The following is an 11,146-nucleotide window of genomic DNA, read 5'->3' on the forward strand; positions in this document are numbered from 1 at the left end:
CTTTCTTTTTTGTTTAAAAAAGAAATATGGGGAGCAGTTTATGTTGTTGTAAGGTTTTCCAGAAAAAGGAAATTATGTTTAACCTTAGTGTCTCACTGTGACCATGGACTAATATTTCACATCGGGTATGTGGATGCTGCACTGTCAGTCGTGTTATCTAAAGTTACACTTTGTGAGTACAGAATTTCATTATTAATGCTCAACAACATCCATCATCAAGTTGTCTTTACTCTAGAAAAGCTGTTGACAAAAGTTACTGGATGTTTTTTTTCTGCTCAGTGAGGTGGCCATGTCTGGTTTCAGTCATTTCAGGTATTTAAGCAGCCAGCAACTAAAGAACTGCTCTCAAACCACATATTTATAGCGGAGTTAAATATACTCTTCATCTGCTATTGACATTAACTGTTTTCCTACATGTTGCTTGGGGGACATAAGGTCAGCAGCAGACCAGGACCTAACAAATGTACTTTGTTTTCCACATTGCCCTCAGCTGTAAAATAAAGACACAGTGGTGACCTTTTGGCCATTGTGATGTTGGTATCACCACAAAAAGAGCCATACTGCTGGGCCAGTTCTAAGACCTCACCACCAAATGTTCCAGCACAGACGACCACGTGGGAAAACTGTCAGGAGGAGAGAATGACTGGATGGTGACTTAATTAACAAAGAAGGAGCCTGTGCTGCTCTCAGTAAGAAGGATGTGGTTTCAATGAAGAAGTTAAAAGTTTAAGGGAGGAAGCATAAGAGAACATAAAATGCAGAAGTAGGTATTTGAGGTACAGAAGGCTGACTTAAAAATAAATAAGTAGATCCCTGCACAAAAATATAGAAATGATTTTTGTTGAAATGCTTCCAGCTGCCTATACTGACCAGATCTCAAGCCCACGTCTCCATTTCTTTTTTCTATGGAAGGTGTTTGCTCCAGCCTGAGGTAAAATCACCATTTCCGAGGACTTGTGATCTTTTTTTCAATGACATCACTTTTATGGAGTGAAACAATGCAAGTACTTTCATTAGGGCCTTTTCCACCAGTCCCCCAATTAGCAGCACTTTCTGAACTATTTGAGACTGTTCGTGGAGGTACCCTCCGGGAAACAAAGCAGCAGTTTAGACCCAATTAAACTTGGGGGTTTGTTAGTGGCCCGGGGACAGGCTACAGCACAGACACAGTGAGAGAAAATCTTTAGAGGTCTAGAAACTGGAAAAAGAAGTTGAAGGCAAGTTGGAAAACAACTTTACTAGTAGCACATGTGGTTCAAAGGGCTCGGAAAAAAATCAAAGGGGATAAGAGGTTAAAAGAAATTAAGCTCTTATATATAGCTTCCTACAAAATGCAACAAATTACATATTGACCAATGTCTGTTAAGGCTGGCATCAAGGTTGGTTTGTAAGTTACAAGCACCCTGTAAAAGTTATCTAGTAGATATCACATTCAGTATAACTGACGAATGTGTGGCCCATTATAAAATAATTGTCAGGATATTTCCCTTAGAGGCTCTGTCATGTACTAAAAAAATCATATTGCGATGATTTTAACAGATGTTGCAATGAGTTGCAATTTTAGAGGGAATGGTCATTTTTGCAGTTTATCTTAAATAAAATAGTGTGAACTAGAATTGCACTCAGTAGAACACATTCCTCTGCCAAGGCCCAACAACCCCCCCCCCTTAAATTGAAACAAGCCTCATAGCTAAGACCACATCACGTTTCTCAGCTACACATCGGTGGTAGTACGGGAGGTTTCAAGCTCTATTTGTTACTGCAAAGCAGCTGAAGAAAGGAGAGACCCCAATTAAACCACATTTAAATCCACTAAATCCAGATTTTTATTTGGATCCACATGAAATTACCGACACCAAGTAACTAAATATATTTGAATTTTTTCATCAAGACTCACAAATAATTCTGTTAGAAATCAGTAAAAGAAAGTAATCCTGTTAACTAGCAAACAAATAAACAAAGGCAGATGAAACCATAACCTCCTTGGCAGAGGTAAAAATGATGGTAACGTGATTTTTGTTGGGGTCTGTGCCTAACAAGCGTTTTCCCTTACAGCTGAAGAATATGATTTTTACTTTTTTACTCTTTAAAACTTAATTCTTCATTTACAAAAGGCGGGCTATGTAATGATACCTTTTACCTTCATCAAAAAACTGCAGCTCCTGCAATGTGAATATCTTCACCATGTGGCAAAACATACAGCACAGTACATGTTTTAGTAAGGTTGAACTGTGGTGGTCTCCTCTGGTACACAGCCCAAAGCTGACACATCAAATCAAGGCACAAAGTAAGGAAGTAAGGAAATTTTCACTAAAACAATACCAGCACATCGAGGCAGGGACTGTTTGTTTTGGAGGCTGGGTTTCTCGGCTGTGGACCGATGAGGAGGGAGGGACTGCAGGTAAGTACGGGCTCTGTGAGTCTATCAGTAAGGTGGTAATTTATGTGGATTCTGCTTCCCTAAGAAGCTCACAGCTCTGGATTGCCAAGTGCAATGAGTTGACTTCAAAGGCAGGGGGAAGCATTTATGGCTCGACTATGAATCTCACCAAGTGTGGCTCGTGGTTTTAATCAGTCGTGCGCGTTAAGTCCCACCGATTTTAATGAAATGTCAAATTTAGAAACCAGATTAGCTTTACGGCAAATAGTGCACCTTCTCAGTAAACGTCATCTTAGAATTCTTCTGAGAAGCTTATGGACTCAGTCACAGGTCAGACATTCCCTGGATGAATGTGAAGCATTATATCTTTGAAAAAAAATAAACCCACATTCTCTTCTTTTTCGCCTGCAACAAATGTAAGAAATTTGACCCTTTTTTCCTTTCTTACCAAACAGCGGAGTGTGTGAGTGGCACTGTGAGGCTTAATAGTTTCCAGAAGTTGTTCCAGCTAGGCTCTGAAGGTGTGTGTTAGTAGGGGGAGCTGTTTCTGAACCGTTTTCATCTGCCTGCCTGCAAATCACAATATGACTGCTGCTGGGAGCGAAGGCGATCTATAGCCGGTACAGTCCAGGAGACAAAGTCAACAAGCATACTGAAACTTATATATAAATATATATATATATATATATATAACCACATGTGTGAACAGTAAGAAAGCAAATTCAGTTTCCTTTCATGAAAAACACTGACTCTAAAATCTTCATTGCAGATAAACCAGGTAGGATGAACACAACGTTTTCTAACTTCGGTTCATTAAAACCTCTGCACACAGCGTTCAGCAGACAAACAGTATCTTGTAGAACTGTTTGAGGAAGGCTGACTAATGGCACGGAATAATTCTAAAGTAGCTCGAGAGCAAGAACACAGGCCAAGGAACAGACAAGTTTAAAACAGGCACTGCACTGATTCAAAGCAATGACACACACTGCTACAATATATGGCCGTGTTGACGGCAGCACTAAACATCTGAGCTCAGAGATGAGGAAAACTAACTGTAATGGGTCCATGGATTATCCACAGCGTAAATCTAAACTGCTGCACAGAAATAAGACATAAAAGCCACAGATCAAACCCACTGGAGCCGGGGAAAGATGACAGTGTTTGTTTGCCACACAGTAAAAAAAAACTGTTGAACCAGACTCAACAGTTCTATCACAGCTGCACATCAGACATTTGTCCTCCTCTCTGTCACTGAAGAAATTAAAAACTATCCTGTGTGTGTGTGTGTGTGTGTGTGTGTGTGTGTGTGTGTGTGTGTGTGTGTGTGTGTGTGTGTGTGTGTGTGTGTGTGTGTGTGTGTGTGTGTGTGAGTGCTGCCTCCACATTTAAACCAACGTATCGACCTGGAAACAAGTGGTTTGAGGGGGGGGCACTAAGGCCTGTGCTGCCTCTAAATCGCTGAATGTCGGTGTAAATGTGTGAGAGAGAGTGAATCGAGAAGAGAAAATGTGCGATCACTGCTGTGACATTGCACATTTTTCACATGTGGCACCGGGAGACAGAAACAAAAGAGCGCTTTAATTGCCTCGGTGTCATCCCTCCACGTTGCTGCGCTCGTTCCTCCTGATCTTATTCTCACCGCGCAGCGCAGCGCAGCCACACGAACACAATGAAAGCCCTGCTGCGAGCATTCTGCACGGACACACTCTTGTGGGGCTTCTACGCGTTTTTTTACGCAACACTCGGGTTTTCCTCTGCTTACCATCAAGAGCCCCCGCCGGAGTGGTTACTTCCAAACTGTGCAACAATCCCAAGAAGAGCAATCCCGCTGCCAGCATGTTGGCCGTGGTGCGCAACGCCGAATCTTATCCTGAAAGAAAATGTGTCATCAATCGCCTCCTTGGTGCTTGTCAGGCTGGAGGTTGCAGACGGGCGACGACGTGGAAAACCGTGCCCGGGCGGTGATGCTCCTCACTGGGGATCCGCTCTCTGCGTGCGCACCGCGGCTGCCGCTGTCTGCCCGCACTCGGAGGGTGATTTCTGCAGACTGTCAAGTAGAGAGAAGGGGGCTTCTTCTCCCCCGAGCCCCGCGGTGCTTCTTAGGGTCTCCCTGGGTGCATTGACAGCCCTGTCACCCACACACACTCACACACACAAAGGCTAGCGGGCTGAAGTGAGCATCAAGCTAGCCCGGCTCGCAGTCGAGATGAAGACGGAGAGCTGACCCGCCTCTGCTCATGCAGTTGCCCCGTATTTTGTGTCTCCCCGGCCCCCGGTGAGGAAGAAGCCCGCAGGAGGAACTGAAGGAGTGGATGAAACGAGCTGCTCTGCTGCCCGACACCTCCTCTGCTGCTGCTGCTGCTGCTGCTGCTGGCCGCAGATTGAGCCTGGAGCCCCGAGCCCAGTCACTCACTCACTCCGTCAGTCAGCGGTGACGTCGCAGCAGCGGCGGCTCGGCTGGCCCTCCCCTCTCCCCTCTCCCCAACACCCGACCTGCATCCATTCACCCCTCCATCAATACACCCCTTCATCCATCCATCCATCCATTCACCCCTCCATCCATCCATCCATCCATTCACCCCTCCATCCATCCATTCACCCCTCCAGCCATCCATCCATCCATTCACCCCTCCATCAATACACTCATCCATCCATCCATCCATCCATTCACCCCTTCATCCATCCATTCCCCCTCCAGCCATCCATCCATCCATTCACCCCTCCATCAATACACTCATCCATCCATCCATCCATCCATTCACCCCTCCATCAATACACTCATTCATCCATCCATACACTCATCCATCCATCCACCCCTCCATACATCTATCTATCTATCCATCCATACATCCATCCATAAATCCATACACTCATCCATACATCTATCCATCCCCCCATAATACAATACATATATTTAGAACAACAACAAGAAGAAGAAGAAGAAGAAGAAGAAGAAGAAGAAGAAGAAGAAGAAGAAGAAGAAGAAGAAGAATTAAGAGAAGAAGAACAACAACAACAACAACAACAAGAGGAAGAAGAAGAAGAAGAAGAATTAAGAGATGAAGAAGAAGAAAAAATATTTTTAAGGCCAACCTGGCAAGATTTTTGATGCAATAACTGATGAGACTTGATTATATACCTAATACATTTTTTTTAAACACATATTAATATTAACACACTAAAATATTTTAATCAAAATAAGATCAATATTTATTGCTCCTCAAGAAGACACTCACAATATCACTGGGGTGATACAGATTTACAATGAAATAAAAAATCCTGTGATTAAAAGTAATCTAACAATAACATTTTAAATTAAAAGGTAAATGCTTAATTCAGTAGACATTTTGTGATAGTCGAACCACCTGGCTCCCCATTTACTTTTCCATTTGCCAGTAACATTGTAGGTGATGGTGGATCAGTTTAATGATTTATTAGTTCTTAACACTTGAAGCAGCAACCTGGATTCATCACTCCCACATCAGCTGCTGTCTCCTATAACAAGGATCCTGCAGAATGCTGTCTGTATGTGGGCCTCCTCCCAGAATGAGATGAAATGTCCACAGAGGATTCAACACTGCATCTATCGCAAGATCCCACCCTCAATTTCAGGAGGACCAGTGTCCAGCATGCAAATGAATTTTGAGATAGTGATGACCACTAAAAGTTTCACATTTTGGCATTTGCATTTAGTGACATTTGGAGCAGACCCTGGAATAGCTTTGTCTACCAATTAATTAAGTTTAGCAGAGAAATGTCATCCTCAGAAATATGATCCTGTATGGTGGTGGTGCCTGTGCTATAATGAGGACTGGAAACTGATACATGCTTTTTGCCTTCAGTACCCATGGAATCCCTTCTGATTATAATACTAAAGAATTAATCAATTTGTCACAGTGTATTTTACTTGCCATTAATACATATGGTAAAATATCAACATTAAGACAATTTATAATAAGGACAATTTATTTTGTCCACATTATCCACATATGTTTGTGAGTTAACCTGACCAACCTGCAGGGGTCATCAGTCACACGAACCCTCTGGGGCTTCCCACCAATATACACTGCTAATTGGGGTTTTTAAGATGTATGATCAAGCTTGAGGTGCCACTAAAGAATATTATGGTCGGGCAAATTTCTTTTTGCATCTGCAATATATGAAAAAAAAGCATGGTGAGAATCACAAAACCTTCAAATGTCAGAGTATTCCTCAGATTGTTATTGACCTGAGTGCTGCATCAGACACTTAAGACTACCACACCGTCCTCACCGCCTAAAAAAACAACATAATGTTGACTAATGTTGAATATGTTTCTACTCCTCTATGCTGATGACACCCAGTTATACCTTTAAACTAACAACACGGCTCTGACCTAGCCAATGTCCTTACATTTGAATATTTTTTACTTCATTTAATAACTGTGGATCAATGGGCCATCAATTAAATGTGGGGTAAATGGTTTGATTCCTCACTCCCCTCCCCCACTCAACTGCTCCACAAAATGTAATTTTAAATGGATAAAAGAATCTTCCAAACATGTTTGAGAGTCCAATCTAAGTCCCCTAAAGGGAATCAAAGCAAAAACAATGGATCTTAGGGTCAAAGAGTTGGATTAGGAAACACACAATTCAGCTAAATGATTTTTACTTACAGATGATTTTTTATTGTCTGACACATGTAATCCTACTCTAGTAAATGTGTAAACTAAGACATATAAGGCTACTTCTAAATGAAACCTTGACAAACCTTGACAAACTGTAGTTATCACAATCCTTGGGTACACTTTATCATTTTGACATGTTATATAAAGAGACTGTGTCATAATCAAACCAGCTGTTTGAAAGTAGACTGCTATAAATTATTCTGGAAATGGAGAAAGTGCTTAGTATTTTTTCTTTTGTTGGTTTTTTAATGTTGTTTTTTCTCAAAGTCACATCCCAATTTATGAAACTAAATCATCATCAATACATCATAATGTGTTTTCATAACAAGAAATGTCGTTTATATAAATATAATAATATAAACCCCATCAAAGTAACGGGAGAATAATCAAATCAACATACGGTTACATAAAAAATAAATGCTTCATTACATCTCAAAATTGACATCTCTCTTTTTAGAGAGACACTTAAAATAAACTATTGTCCAATTACACAGGAAATGAGATTTGGGCTGATTTCAAAACAAAACAGAATGTCATAACAAACACAAAAAGGCATTTCTCATTAAAAAAAGACATTTTATTTAATCTCACACTAACCCAGACCCTCTATTCGTTGAACAGTTGAACTGCTCTGAGTATTTCTCTGGTCTCGCCAAGACTCTTCTGCTCTGGGCTTCTGGAGAATAACACGAGTCATTCGAGGCTAAAGTCCAAGGGAAGTCACAAGTTAAAGTCGAGCTGGAAAACATTTCTTCTTCTTCTTTTTAGTTTATTTTCAGATATAAGGACACATATGAGTGTGTAAATTCTCAACCTCCGGAAAAGGACACTGAGTCTCTACATCTCCTCATTCTCCTGGTTAGTTTTCACATTTTCAACAATTTGAATTAGGAAACATGTGGAACAACTCTTGTGAAACCGAAGAATGTCGTGCGTCTCAAGTGGTTTAAGTAAACTGTAATTTTAGTCATATCACTGTTGCATCTTAAATGGTGAAAACAGCACAAATTAAATTTACTTTTACACCGTTCTAAGTAATCCTTTGCATACAACTTTTCTTTCATTTTGCTGTATTATTATAATTAAATATCAGTTTTGATATCGACTCCTTTAAGACTACAGAGCATTACAGTATCATAGCCACCTGGATCTGTCTGCTTTATGCTGTGCATCACTGACACCTAGTGGGTCTACACTGTCAGTATTAAATCCAAAGAACAAAGGATCTTTTGTGTGAAAAGGGAAAAAAGGAAAACAGGCTTTAACATACGGTCAAGACGACTGTTTGGTCTGAAGGGTTCTTCTCTGTCTCACGCGCCTGACTGCGCCTCTTTTAGAGATTATTTTTGACAGTGAGCACAAACACAAAGAGAAAAAAGGATGCTGCACATAATAAGTTGTGTTCAATTACAATAACCAGTCAAATGCTTTACAGAGCCCTCTCGACAAAAGGGAATGCCACTGCCACTTGTCTCTGCAATCTCAGTAATCTTCTATTGATTCCAGGGCCCCACCAGCATTACACTCACATTCTGCTGGAAGCCGGAGGAGAAACTGCTCTTTTGATGAATCTGCATCATTTTGGGAAATGAGCATCAAAGAGGCCACAGCGTCCAACTTTGTTCAGTGTTATTTCAATCAGGATTCCCTGTTTTATTCCCTCCTTTTCTCCTCACCCACTTTTATATGCACTCTGGTGTTTTGGCAAGAGTTGCAGGACTTACTTTAGTGCTTGCAGCATGGCGTACATAGCAACAGTAACACAACACTAATTCTCAAACCTATGAAATGTTGTGTTCCAGGCCAGAATCTCATCATACCAAAAGCTTTTGCGCAAATCCTGACCTAACTAAAACCAGACATGCAGTAGTGAAAAGGCAGAGAGAGACACACGGGATACAAGATGCAGATCCTTTTCACATTCTTAGTAATCATCAGAGACACCCACACCCACACACACACACACACACACACACACACACACACACACCACACACCACAGACAGCACATGTGTGACACACACAGACGTTTTACATAATTCTGTGACATGTTTCCCTAAAGATGTCTGTTTCCCAATTTCTATGATACTTTGTGTTAGTCTAAAAACACAACTGTTTCTTCTTTGGCTATATTCTCAGCCAGGAATCTGACATTTATATCACATCAAGCCTTCATACCTGAAAAAGCAGATATAGTTAGCAGACAGTGAACGAAAGGGATGATGTAAAATAAAGATCAAATAAATGCTCTTTATTTAAAGCGGTGTAAGGACTCCCACAAGGGGTTATGAGATGAATCCCAGGGATTGCAGAAGGACTATCAATGAATATAAATCCATTTATCCATCCGTAATCTATTCCACTCTTAGGGTTGTGTGGCTGGAGCCAATCCGCAGCTGAGACTGCTTGAGAAGCGGGCTCACCCTAAACATATCGTATGAAAATTCTGCTTGTTTGAAAATCTAATCTGGGGATTTCCTCCCACTTTAAGTTCCCAACAATAACAAAACAAAAAAAACAACCTGAGACTGGAAACCACTCGGTTGATGTGCTTACAACTCATAGATCTGCAGTCTGCGTCAAAGGGTGTGTTGTGTGTTGTGAGACAGAGAACACATAAACATACTGAGGTCTTCCTAGTAACGCTGCTGTTTTTCCAAACACATTTTGGCTCTTTGTGTGTGGTGGTGTTTAACTCAAACTACCAGCAGATGGAAGCATAGCACACATGACCAACATCCTGTCAGAGAGCAATACACACATCATGCTTCCTTTGAACTTTTATTTTAATCTCACATTGAAAGGTCAGACCTTAATCTCTCTCCGACATATTCAAAACAGTAAGTAGAAAAGAGTTTGTTTTTTTTTGCACTTTGTATATTGAGGTCTTATCGTTTTAGTAAAACTGTGAAAAAAAGGAATAATTTCCTGCATCTGCATTTATCTAAATGGTATTAAGACCCATCACTATGTCGCCCAGTGGAGCTTATACCTCTGCCACGGCCCAGTAGTCCCCTTTTTAATAAAGCTGCACCAAATTGCACATACTCATAGATACCAGTTCCCCTAAATATGCCTGAATCATCAAGGTCCATGAATCGTTCCCTCGGAAATTAGTGAAAATGTCAAAAAAGTGGCAAAAAGAATTCCTGCATCAGCACCAAAATTTAACAAATTCTTCGCTTACCCATACCACGCCTTTCCACCAAGTTGCATGGTCACCTGATCAGTTGTTTTTGAATAATTATGCTTATAAACAAACAAACATCAATCAATCAACAAACAGAGGTAATAAGTAAGACCTTACATTATGGACATATTTCCATCCTCTCTAAGGTGGAGAAGCCTGACAGCTACTTCACATCCCTCATCTGGTCTATCTCACGTGTTACACTTCAGACTTCTTCACCTCCCAGGATCATGATTTATTTTTTTCCCCATCTGAACTTTTCTCCTCCAGTGAGGAGTGTGGATGTGACATGTGCATTCATCGGTGATCGGTGGGATCAGTGAGATCAGCTTTAATGGCTCATGCTGATATTTGACCCTGCAGTCATTAGAAAGTGACTCACATGCACATCCCTCATTATTCTGACAATTTGCGCAGCATTAACGCTTCACCTCAATCGGCCCCACACAATTCTCTTTTCTATCTGCAGCTCGTGTTGCAACATCATACTTCACGTGTTGAATGACTCACACTGTACTAGTGGGTGATTCAGATAGACTCTATTGGATAAAAGTCATTGCCTTAATTGCCTGTCAGGTCCTTATAGCCTGCCTTACTTGATATTTTAAATTTCATTTTAGCCTTCAAATTATAATATTACAGTAAATGGAAAAAAATAAAATAAAAGTCAGCATTTTACCATTTCTATTTCAGATAACACTATGATATCAGCTGCAAGATGTTAGTAGTCCCTGATGTACCATTTTAATATGTCAAGTGTAAAGTATCATTGAGGGAAAGTGTGAAATGGTCGACATGAAGCAGCAGTAAAGACGTCCCTCACTTCCTCTTCTCCGTACAAAAGTTTCACAGAAGGTCGACACTGATCAAGTTATTTTTTCCTCCTTGTGAGATTGGTTTTTCACGTCAT

At 40.9% G+C, this 11,146-nt stretch overlaps 1 protein-coding gene across 2 annotated transcripts in view; it reads right to left on the bottom strand.

Moving 5' to 3' along the window:
• LOC118104959 (low-density lipoprotein receptor-related protein 1) overlaps nucleotides 1-4,776 on the bottom strand; it is a 100,853-nt gene extending 96,077 nt beyond the window's left edge. For both annotated transcript variants that reach the window (XM_035152283.2, XM_035152282.2), the window contains exon 1: nucleotides 4,143-4,776. In XM_035152283.2, coding sequence (XP_035008174.1) covers nucleotides 4,143-4,218 — 76 coding nt within the window. In that variant the 5' untranslated portion in view covers nucleotides 4,219-4,776. The remainder of the gene's footprint in view (nucleotides 1-4,142) is intronic.
• Nucleotides 4,777-11,146: the final 6,370 nt, after the last annotated feature.

The sequence above is a fragment of the Hippoglossus stenolepis genome, chromosome 3 (genome assembly GCF_022539355.2).
Source record: "Hippoglossus stenolepis isolate QCI-W04-F060 chromosome 3, HSTE1.2, whole genome shotgun sequence".
Taxonomy (NCBI): Eukaryota; Metazoa; Chordata; class Actinopteri; order Pleuronectiformes; family Pleuronectidae; genus Hippoglossus; species Hippoglossus stenolepis.